Genomic DNA, 20,175 nt, shown 5'->3' with positions numbered 1-20,175 from the left:
ACCTGAATTATGTACTAGCTAGTTACATTCATAATGAAAAGACACCATTAGATGGATTAATAGTCTTGAACTATGGTAAAGTTAGAACTGGACTCATATTTCTGTGTTTGCCTCTTTACAAATGGTATCTGAAGAGCAAAAGCCCACTGTCAATTGAATGACATTTCATAAAGCAAAATCTAATTTGTCAGTCCATAAAACACATGTTGCAGTTTGTTTCTAAATCTAGCAGTGATGATATTTTAAAAAATTGCACAGGTTTATGGTTATATATAAGGTTACAGAAGTAACACTGATTTTTCTTAAAACATAATTGATGAGAGCAGGATGTTTCTTTTCTACCTGAATTGTGTGATTTCACCATGGAATGGGCATTACGGTGCTATATACCATTTCCTTCCATCAGTATTAGCCTGAAGATTTGTCTTACTTGAGCTACGGCCTGATTTTTTTCCTTTAATTGGTTTTAAAAATTGAGAGGAAGAGTTTGTAATGTATATATACTCCACTAAGAAACCTCATATTAATAGCAGCTAACGTTCTGCACCTCTGGAGTCTAACAGTTTTTTAAAAGGTGGTCACCTATGGCTCTACGCGTAGTCTGTTCAGAGCTGTAAGCAATAATGCCTTATATAATAAATATAAAAATAAATAGAAATATACCTGTTTTCTTTCATGCATTTTGATTAATGCAAAGCCACCATCACCATAGACAATTTAAGATGAGTTGAATCTTAATTCTCTTTTCAGCACTTCATTTTACATGTGTTAAACATGAAACTACAAGACCTGGACCAGTTCAGGTGTTATTTTCTAGTAACATATGTTAGCTAATTGCACAAGCTCTCCCTTCCTCATATGAACAGATATCGTGACTGCTAGGTTCTCTATGTCAGCTATTGACAGTGTAGGTAGTTTCTTAACAATTGTAGTAGATGTCACTTAGGTTTTTCAAGGGTAAAGGTTACTGCACACAGATAAAGTACCTTTGCTCTTTCTGTCTGTGTCCTCTAAGAGTTTTGCGGGGGAAAAAGAAAAAAATTAATTTTAGTGACAAAGAGCCAAAAGCATAAAGAAGGAAATGTGTTTCAGTGTTTCTCTCAAAAAGGAGGTGGTAAAGGTAATCATATTCTTCATTATGCAATAAATTCTAAAAGCACTAAGTCAGCTGCTCCATTTGGCGTGTATCAGGTAGCCCAAAGTCATAATGGACTATGTACGTGCAAAACTTTTGTAAGATTTTGACCTACCTTCTTGTCTTATGGTTAGGTTGGTGATAAGAGAACATGTATACATGATAGAAATCCTGTAATTAAACTGTAGGCCTGAGTTGATTGAAAATGTGATTTATCAATGTAAGTGCTTCCATATGAGCTATGTAGTTAGGTTTGCGATAAGTTCTACCCATCCAGAAAATAGATTGTTAACAGAACTTCCGTATTCACATTCTCCAGTCTTGGACTGAAGAATGAGTCAAGTATTGTCAGATTTTAAATTTTGCTACTAAAAGTAAGCTTTTCTGGGACATCTGAAGCTGAAGTGAGTGCATTGCCATTTTTTGCCTGACAGGTTAAAATGGATTCAAACAGCAATGCTTTTTGTGTAGGTGTGGGTGTCTTCCATATAAACCATCTCGGCTAGTCATTAGATAAATCTCAAAATTCCCAAACATATTGTTCATCATAATTTGCGAGTCCTAATTCCCAAAACCTTCATTGACAGTTAAGGCTTTGGGTGTTTATTGGTCTGTAAATCTTAGAAACAACTTGGTCTTAATAGATCAAAGTGACAATACCCTGTTCCTTTCATTTTGTCCTTGAATAATGAAGAAAACTTGCCACACTTTGTGGACTTGCAGGTGAAGGTGCTGGTGGATTTTTAGTTGCTTCTGGTTGACATTAGTGACTTGTGTGTGCATTGCATTCAGTTTAGTAGGCTGTAAATACTAGGAGCTGATGAGCAATTATATGTTTGCATCTTTTCTTTCCTATTTGGAGGCAGTAAGTTCCAGCAAAGGAGCAGGATGAAGCCCTGTGGCCGACAAATATTTTAGTTGTCCCATCAAGAATTAACAGAAAGTGCCTGCAGGGCTCGGATAAGCCAACAGGATTTGCAGTATAGCTCTCATTTGTCAGTTTCTATTCCTAGCAACATTAACCTTTGTGTCGTCTTTGTTGAGCCCCTAATGTTTTAGGGAGTGAACGGAGATTATTTATGGCACAGAAGCTTCTACAAGCTCATTTGTCAACACATCATAAACTTAAGAATATCTCAACTGACAATTACCTTTTTTAAAATAACAGAAATATTTTAAAAGTGGCAACTAAAATGTTTCCAGTTCTTACAGAAAGCTGTTGTTTTGTGAAATCATTACATGGAAGCACATAGAGGAAGGGGTAAAAAAAACCAGCCAATTCAAACCTGTGTGTATGTAGTATAGAAGTGTTATGTCCGCACTGGGTGGCTCTTCATTTGGCACCTCCAACAACTCGCTCTTCCTTTGCCTTTTAGATATGCACATGCCTGCTTACCCCCTTTCCCATTGCATCTCAAAATATTCCTATCAGCCTGTGCTTTTTCACTGATGGTAGTATTTCATTAGTGTAGAGTTAATGAGGAAAGCTTGCTACGCCACGAGAAACTAAGTCATGGAACCTTACAGTTTTACCATATACTCTTTGCCAAAGTCTGTTACCTAAGAAAAGGGGAATATGTTTTGGGTTTGGGTTTTTTTTCTGATATTAAAAAATGGCTTAATTCAAATCTACTATCAGTGAATCTGTATTTATATAGTTTGGGAGTCTACATCAGTCTAGAGAAAAGAAAAGAGAAGAGCCATGAAAAGAAATACTTTTTTTTTTTCTTCAGCTATTATGTCTGTTTCACAGGGTGATTCTCTTCAGGGTGGTGATGACTCTCCATTCTCAGACTCCATTACATTGGAACAAACAACAAGTAATATTGGAGTCTCAAGTGGACGTGTCAGCCTATGGATGCAGTGGATGTTGCCAAAAATTACTATAAAATTGTTTGCTCCTGATCCTAGAAATAATGGCACAGGTATTTTTCCCCTAATATACTATTTTAAATTCCATACATTATTTTACAGCACAGTATTAGCTATTCAGAGCATTTATTGACAATATTAAACACTGTAATGCAGAAATAATGGGTTGTATCTATATTTAAACTAGAGTGACAAGCTGTAGTTAGTGCATATAATCAGAATTCAGTATTGTTCTTCGGCATAAACTTCCCCCTCCATGTGGAAAGCTGGTTATATTAAATTGGTTATATTAAATTTCTGGTTATATTAAATTGCTTCATTTTGATACGTTAGTAGTATGTTTTGTGTATGTCCCTGTACAGACATGTAGTTTTGTATTGATAATTTCAAATTTAAATTTTACCTAATCATCATAGTATAATCCTTAAAGTCATAGGAAGTTTAATATGAAGTTCTATGTAGAAGTCTCGACTTCTGCATTGAAAAGAGAAATACATGTGGTATACAGCTTCTCCTTTTTTCTTTGCGATTAAGGTTGGATTATCATCTAGACAGTGGTTGTTTGAAAGGAACTGAGATTCTAAAAATGTACTCCAAGACATCAGATTATTTTTTTTTTTGTTAGGAAACACTGCTGCTTAGCAATTAAGGTTGTTATTCACAGAAATTTGAAAAATAAGGAGACTGATGATTAAAGCTAATTTTCAGAGACATGTACTTGAACCTCTCATTTTTAAAAAAACTAACTACATGAAAGAAAAAATCTCAAGTATTGTTAGAGTAAATATCTTGGCAAATACTTTTTAGATTTTTTTTTTTTTCAGGAATTATACTATGAACACCTGAACTAAAACCCACATATCTAAATCTCTTCACATTTGTATAAAAAGGTTTGGATTCTAGGATTTTTTCTGGTTCCTATGTGAGTGACACTTGAATCAAAAAGTGCTTTATGAAAAAATTCTAAGTAGAAGTAGTATCATCCTATTTACAAAATGTAGTGTCTCAGATATCTTTCTTGCTTAAGAACTTAAAAGTTTGAGATTAATAACTATTAATTTTTATTTTCTTCGACCATTACAGAGGTTTGTGTTGTCAGTGAATTAGAAGATCTCAGTGCCTCAGTGGATATGCAGGATGTCTATACCAAAATCAAATGTAAAATAGAAAGCTTCAATATTGACCATTACAGAAACAGGTAATTCCCAGGAGTTATTCTGCTTTTATTTCAGGCTGAAAGAAGGCAGCAGGTTTGGGGTTTTTTGCAATTCTTAACTTGAATTTAAGGTAATTGTTCAATTTCAGTGAAATAATTTTAACCTTTTAAGTAATAAAAACCACTATTACATCTTCTCAGAATTAGATCTGATTTCAAGGAAATACATAAAATTGTTATAAATCAAGGGGGCATTTTTCACACTTACTGCTCTGTTGGTCCATTAGACAAAAATTGTTCATTTTAGCTGAACTTTTGAATGGGATATTCCTTAAATATTGCTTCATGTGTCAGCAAGTGCCAATACTTAATGATTTATGGTATTGTACTCTTAAATATTAAAAAGAAATTTCTAAAAAATGGAGATGTTTCTTTTGTTGTGGCTTAACAGCAGTGCATTGCAGGGAACTTAGCTGATTATCTCTGTCTATGTGACATGGCGTAGTGTTATGCAGACATGCACGAGTAAAATTTCAGTAATTAATGTCAACCACTATATCATCAATATTATGTACATTTAGGGTAGGTAGTTAGGCCTACTATATCTCTTGCAACTTTAGCAAGTGTTGTTAGTTGAATAATTTGCTGCATCAATGTGACTGTGTTCATTTGGCACCCAGATGCACAGTTCTGTAGAGAGATTGTACGTGCCACCTTCTAGCTCATATTGGCTGTGAACACACTAGTCTTGACAAAATAAGAGAGCACCCATATATAGTCTTTGATGAAGTCGGTTAGTGTCTGTAATTACAGGTCAACAGATGCCATTATGGGAGACAGAAATTAAGAGAAAATGGCATAGTTATTGCATTATTTCCAGGGCGGGAGGTAGTTAAAAGCTTCAAAACACATTTTGGCATGGAAAATGACTAAAGTATTTAGGAGCACGAATCCTTTTGACTTAGGAGCCAATGTCTGCAAGATCTTATTGGGCACTTATTGTTTCCTGTGCACAACAGGAAGAAGATTAAGTATCAACTTAGTGAAGTTACCAACATTCTGAGACTTTTTCCCCTGATCATCTGTCTAAAAAAAAAAATAATTAATTTCTGTTCATTTGCCTAAGTTACAAATGCAGTTATTGTTTGTACATATTGTAATATTTCATAATCAAAATTGGTACTTTATTTTTAAAAAAACCTTTCAAATCAAGTCACAATGGTTTAAAATGCTTTGGAATCCCAGTAGCTAGGTGCTCCTAGCAAGTTTCTTTCTCCATAGATTCTATGGAAAGCTTGAGAGAATGTACTCCACTCCGAGGAGTGTAATGCTTCCTTATAAATGTTTTCAACTGCAGGGTGTTCTTGTTTGCTAAAGTTATACTGAGGTTTTTAAAAATAAAAAGTTATTCCACGTGACCAAATTGTTATTGTTCTCATATATATTTCATAATTTCTTCAGAGTACCTTTCTTTATCTTAAATCTCTGTGGACTAAAAGCAAAAGCAGAGGGATAGATAAGGTGAACGTTCTGTCTTCCAGGCCAGGGGGAGACTGGAAGTCAGGACATTTTGAAGAAATATTTCTACAATGCAGAGAAAAATTTTTGGTGAGATTTATTTAGTAAACTAAGGTACTTACCTGAATAACTTTTCTTAAGCAACATATTTTTCTTCCTATATATGTTAAAAAGAATGATTACAAGAACTGTAGTACAAAGCACATATTAATACTTAATAGCTCATATTTTCTAAATACTATGATTTTGTAACAAATATGAGTACAGCTTTTCGTTCAGTTTCTTGGGTCTTGTAACCATTCTCCTCCTCATTCCAATAAAGCTATCTGCTGAAAATCCAGCGGTAAGTCCTGTTTCTGTATGCAGGGTTTTACTATACTTTTATTCTCATGTGTCTTGATGTCTTGCTGTAGGTTGCCCTTTCACATAAAATTTTATGAAGTATTTTTTTATTACCAGTTTTTTGCTCGATCTGACTGAATTTCAGCTTTTTAAGTAAAGGTATGGATTAGGCTTTTATCTTGCAGTTATATAGACCCGTACAAGTGTAATGTAAATTTTTTTTTGGCTTATAGTAGTTGTTTTTTTTTTCTTTGTGTCTTCCCCTCTTCCATGCCTTGTTCATTACCTCAAGCCTTGGGGAAGATTCTTGGTCTCTGGGGCAATATGGCGGTGTGTTCCTTTCCTGTACTGACAAGCTGAACAGACGTACCCTGTTGGTTCGACCCATCAGCAAGCAAGACCCTTTCAGTAATTTCTCTGGCTTCTTTCCTTCTGTAAGAATCTTTTTTAAAATTTTTACTACAGAACTTCCACTAATAAATTCCAGTTGGAGTAAAAATTTAAAAAAAATCAAATGGCTTTAGTTTCTGGTAATCTGAATTTATTTATTTTTTACTAGATGTAGTTATTGCTTATAGTGTTTATATTAGTTGTGTTATTTCCTTCTGATCCTTTAGTAATAGTTGGCAGTCATTTTTAGGAGATAGTCGATAGGGAAATGAGGGTTGGGGTTGATGATTCACAACCTGGTACATAACAGCAGTCCACTGAAGTCAGTGGGATTCATTTATATTAAAAGTGAACACATAGAGTAATGTTTGGAGACAAAATGTGTAAAGGCCAGTACTGAACGCTGAATTTTGTTCATGTAATTCTGGTATCTGAATAGGGATTTCAGTACTTTGTATTACTGCAGTTTACCTTTATGCAACCGTTTAAAATTACTCTTAGAATTATGGTAATGCAACAATTTACAATTTCACATTTGAATGCTTGGAACATTACCTCCTGATTCAGAATATCTCAGTGCGAGGTATTTAACCCCCTTTTTTTTTTTTTCTTGGGTGTTTATCCTTGAAAGACTTTATATGTTATGACACTGGGCTCTTTATCCTCACAAATATATGTCTGTATAGAATCTGTTTATGTTAGTGGAAGTTCTGTGTGGTCTGATTTATTTTCATCATGAATATTGATTGGTAATACTTTCTCTTACTCTGTTTCAATTCTTACAGGAACTTACCTTACTAATTTGTTTTAATTCACTCAATCATAAAAGCTTCCAGTTTTTCATCATTTATGCTGTGTATCCTGTTTATTTAATAAAGATATTGTTCTACCATTAACAAGGTTTAAATTACATTAAATCATTTTTAGTCAAATTTGAGATGCTCAAAGAAAGGACTACTTGCAAAATGCCATTGCTTTCATTTGTGCTCACATGATTAAAGCTAATATTTAAACAAACATAGAATTCTGTCAAAATGTTTATTACGCTGGTAAAAGAATGGTTTTCCTAGTTGTTATTTTTACATTTTTCGTTCACTAACAATGTATGGCTGAAAGACTTTCAAAAATAATACAAAAACTGTACTATACATCTTATGGGAGTTAAGCATCTAATTGCCATCTTTACCTAGGGAATCTGTCCTAAGTGAAGGAATCTGCTATTTCTAAAGTACAGTGCAATATACCTTTAAGCGATGTGCTTTAGCACATGGTATAGCTACTCTCTTTAAATATTCAGAGGTGATAAGGGCAAAACCAGCTCAATTCTTACAGTATTTAGTTGACTATGTGTGGTTTATAAACCCATGCCTAGATGGCGTGAAGCGATCTCAGCACCCAAGTGTTATTTTAGCGCCTATGGTATTTGCACATACAGAAGGAACAATGCAAGGCACAGCCAAGGGAGTAAGATCTAAAATGAAGGAGAAATATATATAACTGTGTGAAAAAATAGTAGAAAATGTTCTGTAAATTTAGACTACTGAATATATGGGGGCTTTTAGCCAATTGGATTTGAATTTCATACAACATAAATTATCAGAAAAGAAAGAAAATGTGCAGGAGTTCATAGTTTTAGCTGACACAATACAGTGAAGAGTGGACGCACTGTGGACAAATTGTCCATTCAAAAAAAAAGAATTTTTTTCTGCTATTCAGAGACAGTGGAAAGCTATTATAAAATTTATAACCCTAAACATCCTAACTAGCAGAGAATATCTTAATTGATGGATGTTATACATGTACATTTTTGCAGCATATTTGTTAGTTTTGTTTTGTTCTGTTTTTTCTTTCCCTTGAAACAGACAACTGCAAAACTTTTAGATGGCTCGCACCAACAACATGGATTTCTTTCCCTCACTTATACCAAAGCTGTGACAAAAAATGTCCGGCACAAACTGATATCAAGAAATGAACGAAGAACATTCCATAAACTGTCAGAAGGTCACACTGATGGTTCTCCTCACTTTCTTCATGAGATCCTTCTTTCTGCTCAGGCCTTTGATGTGGTCCTCTGTTTTCCATTGCTTAACGCGATTGCAAGCATTTTTCAAGGCAGGGTGCCAAGGAGTCAAAAGGAGAAAAGAAAATCACCAGGCCAGCCTATGAGGACTCATGCTCTAACTTCCCGCAACTTGCCTCTGATTTATATCAACACTGGTGTAATAAGAGTCTTCTTTCCCAAAAATGAGGAAGATCATCGTTCTGCAGAAGGTACAGTATTTTCGATTGGAGATTTTTTGCTGTTCAGTGTTATAGACAAATACTCTCTAACTTGGTTAAATCACTGACCATTGCTAAGGCCTTCCGTTTTAAGGGTCAGTTAGAAACATCTAACATTCATGCTACTCCTTTGCAGATTTGCTGAAAAGTTTGGTTTTGGTTTGTTTTGTTGTTTGGTTTTTTAAAGTTGTTTTTTTGATCTTTGCTTTCCCAGTACCCATAGAGTTTGCATTTAAAATGTGATTATTTTAAAAAAAAAAAAAAAAAAGTCAAGAGTTGTAGAAAGAAAACAACCCAGTTCTGCTGTGGTGATTCTTGTGTCAGCTCTCATTATGCTGATACCAGTTCAGACTTCCATAGACACGTGTTCCAGTGATGGAGTGTTAGCAGGGAGCCTTTGCTCTTGTGGAAACTGACACCTCGAAAACCATGCAATAGAGGCAGGTAGATACTCTAGTTCAGTTTGGAGAAAGATATTAAAATGTACCTTGTGGTTGATGCCCAACAGATAATATAGCTTATCATTTATTTAGTAAGTCTTAGTTGAAGCTATTCAGACTCCCTTATGTCTTCATTAATAGGAAAGCCTTATGGCTTTCAGGTGTTTACAGTGGTGTGGGTAGTTTAAGGTGTCCTTTCAAACAACCGTAAGTAGCTGTTTGATCTATGGATAATACTTTTTTATGTAAGAAATTGTTTTCATACATAAAACATATTTACACCCCTATAATGATCTTCATATAAAAAGCAAAGGGATGCTGACATTAAAATTACATCTTGTAACAGCTAGCAGGAATGCCATTGCTGTCATTACACATTTTAAAGAAACAACAACAAAAAAAGTGTTTTACTAGTATCATTATATGTTTACGTAAGTCCTATAGGTATGGGGTTTTTTTATCGTTATATATGATAGCACACAATATAATCCTAAGAGTATACTCTTAAGATTTTTCTCATAACCTAATTTCGAGAAGTGCAGACAGTGAGAATTTCCATAGATCATTTTTTTGCCAGCATCGTCTATAATTTTCCAACTGGGAATTCTGAAAACACAGGAAGATAAAATTAGACTGGCTGTATTGGCAAGAAAGAATTATGATTCTGGTTGGAAGGGAGTTCTAGGGCATGCTGTCAAGGAAATCTTTTTTAAAAAGTATGTTTTTGTAGCTCTGTAGCTGTATACTTCATTAAAAAGAAATTATAAAAAAAACTTTGTCTTGTTGCTATCCCTTGCTTGAAAATGCATGGAAAGAACAGAATTGCCATGGTTAAGCATGGATGCAGGAAGAAAGATTATGCTTTCAAAGAATAGTGCTAGAAATTATCTTTACTAAATTAATAAGAAAGCCAGCTCTTCCACTGGAAAACTCTGAAATATCATCACTGTCAAAATCAGTGCCATTCTCCTTTCGTTTCTTCTTTCACCCCAGATTTTCCCAAACTCTTGTCTGTTTCTGAATGTGAAATAAAGTGCTTTCTCTTCTTCTGCTTATTGTCTTCAAGAACAGTAGAAATTAGAAACAATAATAAGGAATAAGAGTTGAATGTGACCCATGTTACTTGTGTGCTAGGTCAGAGGAGTGTTACTGATTTTGGAGATATGCTCACATAGACCTTATTAATCATTTATTGATTGAGAGATTTTTGATCCAATAAGGCCTGTGTGTTTCAAGTTGCGATCTCTGCAGTAAAACTAGAAAAACAATAACTTCAGTTTCTCTTCTAGTCAATCATCTGCTTTTCATGCCTTGTACCTAGCAATAGCTACCAAAACTATCCTCCCCCCAAAAAACACATGTAATTGTGACTTCACGTAGAGAGTTAAAAAAACCAAAACCTATCTGTTCTTTATTTGTGCAGTCCAAAAACCAAACTTGCACAACGAACTGTGGTAAACAAACACTATGAAATAATCAAAATCATTATTTTTCTCCTGAGGAATTTGCATACACGCATGCATGAATACACCCACACAATTTTATAACATTTTAGTTTTGTGGTTTTTGCAGCAGCAGCAGATTAACTTTTCTTTTTCTGGTCGGACTGGAGGGTAGCGTTCTATCCTAGGCAATAGGCAATGCTGCTTTCTCTCAGAGTTTGGTTTGTTAATACGTCAGGTGGTGCTTCAAGCTCTGACCAACAGTCCACGTTTACTTAATGATGAAGTATAGATAACTAAATATATAAAAGCAGTATATAATAAAAACAAGAAATACTGCGTAGCAGAACACTATAAATAAAAATTATAAAGTGCAGAAAACAGAAGAAGTGGTAAAGAAAGGGAGAATCCGCATCTGGCTGATTTGAGGACAATAGGAACATTTTTTAGTATATACTAGGAGCAAAATATCAGGAATCACTAGAAAGAACGTGACAAATTTGTTGATAGTGAAAAAGGCAGCATCCTAAACAAACGTATGTCCTGCATTTGTAGAAGTGATATATTCTTGTCACATGAGCGTGACTCTCCACTTTGAAGTCTGTCATAACATATGGTCTGTAACATCCTCCTTGCTTACTATTAAACAGTTTCAAATTAGTCAGACTGAGTAACTTGTGCTCAGGGATCTTAGTCTTCTGAGGCTAATTTTTAACACATCTTGGAAGAGCAGGTTTTAGACAGCTGAAGGTATATCTAGTAAAATTGAAACGTGATGTTAAAGTAAAATAAGACAGGTAGTTTTATTGCCCTCCCTCAGAGAATGTAAAGGAAAAAATCTACTACAGGATTCAGTTAATTAAGAATTACATATTTGTTACACGATAATAAATACAGTTTTATGGTAAATTAATCTTGTTAAACACACATGATTTCCATTCTTCATTATGGTTACAATTCTTAGTTTATAAAATGTTTGCTAAGATTTTATATGCTTAGACTTGTAAGGAGTTTGACATTGTGTCTCATGGTATTCTAATTTAAATACATCCCCATACGATATCTGTGGAAATGTTAAATGAATTAAAAATGGCTAACTAGAAGTCTAAAAAAAAAAAATTGTCAGTTGGGAATAGTAAATGAAATTGGTATTTAATAATCTGAAAGTAAATATAAAACCATTGATGCTATCATCAAGGTATGTTGCAAAGAATTTCCTGAGGAAAATAACGTTAAGGACTCTGTAGGCCATGCATCTGGATCATTGTGCTTACACTGCTTCTTGTAGAAAATATGCTAAATCTTCTGAAGCTAAAGTTATATATCAAGAAAAGAATTTACACAGATTATATCTTCAGGACTGGAGAGACTATCCTGGGAGACAGTGGCTGAAAACAGCCTAAGGGTCGTGGTGTACTTTGTGAAAAGAAATAAGGGAGATAGCTGTACTTCTGCATGTGGCAGCTGATGGAATATCTTTTGCTTTCTATTATAAAAGTGGGTATTGATAAAAGTGGAGAGGGTGCTGAGAAGCACCACAAATGTTCATGAAGTGCTGGAGAAGCAGCCTTACAAGGAAGAACTAAAAAAGCATAATGTGTTTAGCTCAGCAAAAAGAAGACTGAGATGAGTGGGTAAAACCAAGTGAGATTGTGAACATCATTATTACACTTGGGTCTGTAAGATTTTCCTAGATTGTACTCATGTTGTGTAGTGTAGACTTTTTTCCCCCTCAAATTTTTAAATATATATAATGACTGTGATTGTTTACTACATTATTGCCATATTTTGAAAAGCTAATGGGAGAAGTTATGGGTTAATGAATGGGGATATGTATTAGTCATTGTAAATCATGAGTCAGATTACCACTCATTAGAAACCAGCTGAAAATATTAATGCCTATAATTCTTTCTGGTTTAAGACTGACTTAATTTCTTGACTTACAGGAAGCTGTACACAAAAGAACCACACTCAGCCTTGAAGGAAAACCTAAAATGCTTGCATAATAGGGACCGTGATGAGTTAGTGCTGTGTTTATTTTGCTAAGTGTCAGAGACAAATTAAAATTTTTAGCCTAAGATGTATTTTACTAAGAACTACTCAGAATAAGGCATTTACCACCTAATTAAATTGCAGGTACAATCTGAAGTATATTTACTACCTTCACTCCTTTTCTTACATGATGGGGGGTGGGGGTGAATCAAACACGTTGAGTGTACAGTGGCAAATATTCTAATACTTAGTACAATACCTTACTCATTTTTTGATCTAAAGGTTGAAAAATACAGTTTCTGATTTAGTCACAAACAGGATTTTGTTGTCAGCCTAACTTTTCTACCTTAGTTCTGGCCACCAAACCATCTGTATATGGTTTTGCTCTGCTTTGCAGTCTAAAGGATTTGGCTTTGCTTTTTCAGTAGATGAGATTCTTTTAAGTCAATTCTTTATGTTCTAATTTAGTTGTATGTCGGAATTTGTGTTACCACTCTGATGTTTACTCTGGTTTTCCCTACAATTATTTCAAAATATCATATGAGAATTTCTGTGAATTGTGTGATTTCTTCTATCTTTTTAAAAAACACGAGTGTGTACATATATAGCTGCAAAGCATGTTGCCTTATGCACCAAGACATTGCTGGTTTTGGAGGAGCCATATTTTAAACTCACAGATTCCTCTGGTTCTTTCCACACCAAGCATTTCACTGTTTGGTAAAATATTTAAACCCTGTTCTGCTGCTACAATCTTGTTTTCAGAAGTCATATATGAGTCTTGCAGAATTTTCTTGGATGTAGGAGCAAGTATGCTGTTGTTCCATCCTTGTTATGTATCACGCTGGTGTTGAAGTGAACCATTTAACTTCAGATGATGAACTCCCTGACCTTATATCACATGTTCTCAGGACCCTCCTAGTCACTATGGAGTGGTCTGAGCAGAACCTTATCCAAATACTTTGCGTATGTCTGTGTCTGCTGAGAAGGAGATGCAGTAGACTCAGTCTCTTCCTGTAAGGAAACTTCACAGACTTTGTTTTCTACAAGAAATGTGGAGCTATTTTTTTTCTGGGCAGAACTTTGGTTTTCTCTCTGATATGACCACTGCTTTTAAAGCAAAGCACTTATACATGTGGGCGAAATTTGAATATGATGGAGATGAAGTGGAAAGCAGAGGTTTTTCTTCTTGGGGTAATTTTGTTATTGGAGTGGAATTTACTGTCCAGTACTACATCTTGTTCTTCGTATATGTGTCAGATTTCAAATTCTTTTGTTTCAATCCTTGTGTTTGAACTTTTCATGTGTGTTGCAACCCATACCAAATGCTACTAGGATGGTTACATTGCAATATCCTGCAGTGTTTTACGTTTAAAGGAACCAGGGCCATATTAAAAAGGGTGCATGATTCAGAGTGCTTTACGTGCTGATATTTCAGCTGGTAATTATTGGAAAAATAGATCACAAAGAAGTCTGTGGGATCAATATAATTTTGGACAAAAAAAAGTGTCAGAGAAAATGAGAATTCACAGACGACGGTTCAGTTGTGTGATAAAACTCTGTGGGGAAATGAAATGACAACAGTTTTGTCTTTTATGTATCGCAACTCTTGAGTGCTATTGATTTTATGGGTTCTCTCTTTTTTTTTTTTTGCATTAGTTGTTGCTCCTGAGCAGAGCTGAATCCTTAGCAGACATTCTTGTTTAGATTTTTTTAAGAAATAGTTTTTCAGTGTTTCTGCTATGCGCGTTTGACTCTTAATCAGACACATGTGTTCTCTTCTCATAACTACAGCTAATCCAGCAATTAAAGAAGACACTTTGGTTCTCAAGATTGGATCTGTCTGTATGGCTCCTCAGGCTGACAACCCTCTTAGTAGAGCTGTGCTCAGAAAAGACATTTATCAGTAAGTGCTGGGGGAGGGCTTTGGGTCTCAGAAAAATTCATTTTGGGAGAAGTTAATTGATCAATAAAACGGGTACGTGCAGCCTGTAAAAATACTTTTCACATACAATCTTTTGATATTCAAAACCAGGTTTTTCTGATTTTCTTCACTTGTGGGCTTTCAAATCCATTTAGACAAATCAAGTTCTTCTGTGAAGTGCTGATGAATAACAGAATTTAAATGTCAAGTCATTACGAAGCTTAAGCTCACAGATGAGAACATTTTAAGAGACTTTCTTTTATTCAGCTACTACTAAGTTCACCTAAGAGAAAAGGAAATTTTTTGTGACTACCAAAGTGCTCAGTAGCCATATAGTGTGAAGGAGATAGATCTTAATAATATAAATGGTAAACATATATTCAAACTGTAGGAATCTTGATGTCATGTAGATCAAAGCTGAAGGGAATGCAAACTTCTAAGGAGCTCTTGCCCAGTAAACACATTTTCTGTGAAAATGTCATGCTCTGGATTGTGTCACTAAGTATGTGCAAACCACACTAATCATATATAGGCAGCAAAACTGGTGAACATATGTAATCAACATGATAAAAGTAATATATGATCCTTAGTAGAGTTGGCACTGTTGCCAGACATGAAAGTATGGTTGCAAATAATACCAAGTGAGAAAAGTCACAGAAATACAGATGAACAAGTGTCTTATACTTCCCGTTGGTCTGTTTTTCAGATGTGGCAATATTTTTAACTACTTCATAATGCTCTTCAATAGAAATTACAAACATCAAAATCTTTTCCCAGCAGTAAAACATTTACTGCCTAGAATATGACAGCAAGTTTTACTTTTTGTCAAGACTAGGATTTTTAGGAGACCATGAAATATCTCCAGTTTCTCTTCTGATAACTTAGAAGTTGTAAGAGTCTTTTTCTCCATATTTCCATGTGGAAATGTTTAAATTAGTGTTTTTGCTTGTATGTTTGGTTATAGTAGTTTATCTCTTTTTTTATTGTATTATGGAGCTTTCATGGAAGAAACCTACAGCCTGGCACCAACAACAGCTTTGGGTGGCAGGGCCGGATCTGACTATCAGTGTGTCCACAGATAAAAAGAGATCTTCCTGACATTTGTACTGGCTCTTCCTGGTTCTGCCCTCTCTGTCCGAGGAGAGCCCCATTTGATATCTGCTTTGAGTTACAGAACCACCGTTGTTCTCACAGCAACCAAAAATTTATCAGAAAAATCCCATATGGTGAAGGGGAATCTGCAAGTTCCACCTTCTGTAAGTTTTTTTCTGTCACCAGGAGAACTTCACAATATTCTTTATGCACGTTACAAATCAGTGAGTAAGCAACATGAGGCATGAGATTTGCATCTAAAATCAATGAAGCTATGCCAGTTAACATTTTTGAGTCCAATGTCTTTGCATCTGTGGCTTTACCTGAAATGTGGAAATTCCATGCTTTTCAAACCAGAATTCACTCGGGTTCTTCAAGGTTCTGATGCTCTTTTGCTTTATTGGTCTCTGGGTCTTATATGCACACATGTTCCAGACTAGATTTGTGCAGTGTATATTTGGTTTTCGTAGTTTTATACAGTTTTGGTATGCTCTGGTCCTCCTTTAGAAATCAAGACACTAAATTGGTAAGGTAGAAATAAGCAGTGGGCCACAGACATCTCACCCAACTGTAACTTGCTTCTTTGTGACCAGTCTCACAACATCATGCTTCCTGTGCCGTTTTCTGAGAAATGTCTGCCATTTTCAGTAATTTCCTCTAACTGCTTCTGTGACCATTTTTCTAATTTCTCAGCAGCTGTCAAATTACTCAGTCTTATCTTTGTTCCTTTAATCATTGAATTATACTAGCTGTAGTGTTTTTAAAATATCTTGGGGCAGAGTGTCGAGTTACTTTGCAGAGTTTTATGAGACAATATTGAAGTTGGTAGTGGGTGGTCTCTTGGTTTTGGGAAGAGGGTTACTATTTTGATCTGTTTAAGCAAGCTTCAAAACTTTCAAGCAATATGATTTAGTATTTTTTAATTACAAATATTAAGATTCCAGTTTGGAATCAAAGTAAATGCATTTTCTAATTACATATTCTTTGATCCAGAACATACTGTAGTTACAGAAGCATGGTTGAAGATAGCCGTTCATTTTCTTACATGGCAGTCACTGCTGTTAGACCAGTCGAGTTGTGAGTGGAGGTTTTTGTATTGTTAGGGCAGGACACAGAGTCTGTATTCAAGAGAAAAAAAAAAAACAAACAGTGGGATACTTTTAACACGTAGGCCTGATGTTAGTATTTGTTTCTTCATATATGAGATTTCTTAACTTGCACAGTATTTGCCCTTTTTAACCTGCTCATGGGAGATGGTACTAGATAGCAAAAATGTATAACTGGAGCTAATACAGAATGCTTAAAAATCAAGTGGTAAAAGGAACAAACCCACACGATGTGTAACTCATGTATTTTGGTGAAAGATTTCATAGTAAATATCGACAGAGGTACAAGTAGTACAATATCCAGCTTAAGAGGCTCAAAAAAAAAAAAAATACAGCAGCCTCTTGATTGCTGAAGAATTAGCTGCTACAGCATTCTAATAATCCCAACATGTCATCTTCTGTCTTTTTCCAACCTCTCTTTTCCTCTAATTTGCTGCTGCTGCTTTTAATAGAATAAAAGAAAATAAATCATTGTCTGAACCACTGTCTTTACAGTGTTTCTGGAGTGGGGATACAAACTTAATTTGCGGTGTCACTTTGGTTTAAACAGTCTTCTGTTTAGGTCTGAACTACAACCACATGCAATTAATGTCACTTTTGTAGTGTTTCATGAGAAAGAAGAATTTTTGCTTCTCATTTAGAAACTGTTCTTTTAGGAAAGGCTGAGAAACTTTTTCATGGCTGAAGGCTGAATAGGCTTTCCAAATATCTTTTGAATTTGTCCCATAAATTCATACATGAAAAACTGAATGTGCTCATATATCATTAACAGAATGCCAGTGCATGAAAGGTAAATCTGGTATGGCTGCAGGTCATACTAAATAAACTGGGCCACTTCTGGCCTCTAAGCTGAAGCAGCTCCATCTGTGTCTTAGGAAAAATAGTTTACTTGCTTAACTTGGAGAGAGAACTAAATTGAAAATGCAATGTTGGAAAAATAATGTGCCCCAAAACTTTGGGCACAAATATTTTTTCAGGTGATTATTGGAAGTTGGAAAGAAATGTATTGACATAGTAACTTCAGCTTTATTATACCATATGAATATTAGTCTAAAAATAACTATTTCCTCCAGTAGAAAATGGACTAATTTATTTTAGACTTGTTAGTACACATAGTAAACAAAGATGCATGTACCATAACAGTAAATGCAGGGCTCCTGAAAGTACAGTGACACATTTTTAGCTGGTCATAATAAGAAACAATTTCTCCTTCTCAATTCTGGGTTTGTTTTTTTTTTTTCCTACAAAATCCTAGTATTTGGTTTGGTTTTTTTTAGTACTTTCTCATGAATTTCTGATTTGTGAACCACAGCTAAAGTGTGTTCGTCTTCAGCAAATACGACCAGAATTGTATGTTCCCATCAAGAAAGTGCCAATTCTGTGGAGCAGAACACTTGCAGGTGTCAGAAGGCCCTGGGACGAGGAGAAGAATAAAGGGGATTTTGGATAAGGGTGCAAGTGAGGCAGCTGCCTGGCCTGGCTGAAAAGAGGGAAGAGCAGTTAATTAAAACTGTGGACGAGTCAGAGTAAATGAAGTTTCTGCTAAGCAGTGAAGGAGAACACCACATTTTTGTGGGTTTTAACTACCTGATCATATTAAACTTGGGACTGGGGGTGCAGCTGTTTTGAGAGGACTCAACAGGCTGCAGAAAAAAAGATGATGTGGCCATTTCTTGGCTTGTGTGATCATGCTATGTATGTTAGAACTTTCAAAGTGGCCAGATGAATGGTCAAATACATTTGACAAAACAGGGAAAGGTTTTGGGGAGGAAGAGATAGGGGAATCATGTTAATGCCCTGATGGAGTGAAAGTCAGCCAGTTATTTGATATTAGGGAAATCACATTGGAGGTAAATTTTATAAATGCTGTAACTACAGGAAAAAACCAAGTATCTCTTTGGAGGCAAAAATTACGTTTCTTAGCCCTCGCTTGCTTTGTTTGGCTCTGGTGTCTAGTAAGATAAAAATTCCAGCTGAAGTTTTTTTCCTCAAGATTTTCATAAAACTCTCTCATCTATGGATTCTTTGGTACCTAACATCAAAGGTATGCTTCTGCTACAGTGTTAGTGTAATGAAATTAAGAACTTAACTGTAGGCCAACTACACAGAGACCTTTAGCAGTTGTGGTGCTCGTAGAAATGCTTTGTTCACTTTGGAGGACATCAGATTTCTTATTAGCAGTGAGCACTTCTCTAAAAACTTAATCATATATTTTTATGTGGAGATCACTAAAAACAGTTATGTGACTGATTCTGTTACAAAAATCCAAGGGCAGCATAGAAACGTGGAAAAATTTCAGTTGGAAGGGACTTCTTTAGTTCGTCTAGTCCAGCTTCCTACTCAAAGCAATTCAGAACAAGTTGCTCAAGTCTTTCTCCAGACAACAAACCTTGCAGATTATTTAGATCTGTTTGATAATCACTTGTCAAAAAACCAGACTTTTGATGGATATAAAGCAATTCTGAGGGCACCAGACCGGAAGATCCTTTTCCATGTATGGAGATGGCTGCAGCAGAGTAGCGTCTCCTGGGGTAGCTCAAAAAGCCACATTTCCTTCTTTGTGCATCTTCATATGTTTTCCCTTTGTCATTTCCTTAGTTCTTTCTCTTTTAATAAAAGTGGCTAATGTAGAATATCAGCATGAATAAATTATAATGCTTTAAAGAAGTGTAACTAATCAAATGTCTGTAGTTATCTGAACCAGTTTTCTGCCCAGTTATCTCACATTCTCAGGGATAATTTTGTCACCTTTTTAGATTACAACAGTGTTTTCCTGTATATACAAACAGTGCTTAGTGCAGTTAAGCTGAGCATAGTTGGAATCCTTGAACACTTTTAGTCAGTGGAAACATGACATAAAAAGGACTGAATTGGGGGGGGGGGGGGGAGTGTGTATGTTGGGGGTTTATCACAATGAATACCACTAGTTGTGCTAAGCTACCAGCAGCACTGGACAGTGTCAATAGGAAAATGACTGAGAAAAGTTCATCTCAAGACCCAGCAATTCTGTTTCTCTGACTGAAAACTAAGAGGAAGTAGACACACTTATATTTTACAACTTAGACCACTTATGTCTTATTTAGGCTCTGCTTAAATATGAAGCACAGAGCTGAAATTGAGATGATATTTAGTTCTACTTCTGTACTGGGACAAGGGCCCTATTATACCAAATACTGTGCAAATTGCCTGCTTGTTTATATAGATAATTGCCAGTCATCCCCAACATGGTTGTTTTTACAATATTAAAACATGCTCTGATGTAAAACATTAATTAATAGAATTTTAGGTAGTATCCATAAGCAGATAGAGTAAAGTAATTTTGAGGTAGAATATTGTTAAGACAAAAATTAAATGGCTGAGAGAGAGCACAGAGCATACAGGCTGTATGGAGGCTATTGTGAAAGGCCTTGCTTATAAAGACCAGAATAAATATTACTAAACTATCAAGCTCTGGAAGCTTAGGTGAACAGAATCACAAGCTTTCCTCAG

The 20,175-nt window shown here is 35.3% G+C and overlaps 1 protein-coding gene across 5 annotated transcripts in view; it reads left to right on the top strand.

Annotated features, from left to right (window-relative positions):
• The window catches only part of VPS13B (vacuolar protein sorting 13 homolog B), a 485,884-nt gene that overhangs the window by 278,372 nt on the left and 187,337 nt on the right, over window positions 1-20,175 (top strand). For 3 of the 5 annotated variants that reach the window (XM_064442320.1, XM_064442321.1, XM_064442319.1), the window contains exons 26-30: window positions 2,889-3,060; window positions 4,091-4,205; window positions 6,316-6,457; window positions 8,276-8,684; window positions 14,359-14,470. In XM_064442320.1, the coding sequence (XP_064298390.1) occupies window positions 2,889-3,060; window positions 4,091-4,205; window positions 6,316-6,457; window positions 8,276-8,684; window positions 14,359-14,470 (950 nt within the window). Of the gene's footprint in view, window positions 1-2,888; window positions 3,061-4,090; window positions 4,206-5,704; window positions 5,772-6,315; window positions 6,458-8,275; window positions 8,685-14,358; window positions 14,471-20,175 lie in introns of all 5 variants that reach the window. The other 2 variants (XM_064442323.1, XM_064442322.1) reach the window with 1 other exon arrangement.

The sequence above is a fragment of the Phalacrocorax carbo genome, chromosome 2 (assembly GCF_963921805.1).
Source record: "Phalacrocorax carbo chromosome 2, bPhaCar2.1, whole genome shotgun sequence".
NCBI lineage: Eukaryota > Metazoa > Chordata > Aves > Suliformes > Phalacrocoracidae > Phalacrocorax > Phalacrocorax carbo.
Note: the sequence above shows the minus strand (reverse complement) of the source record. Positions and strands in the feature narration are given on the sequence as shown.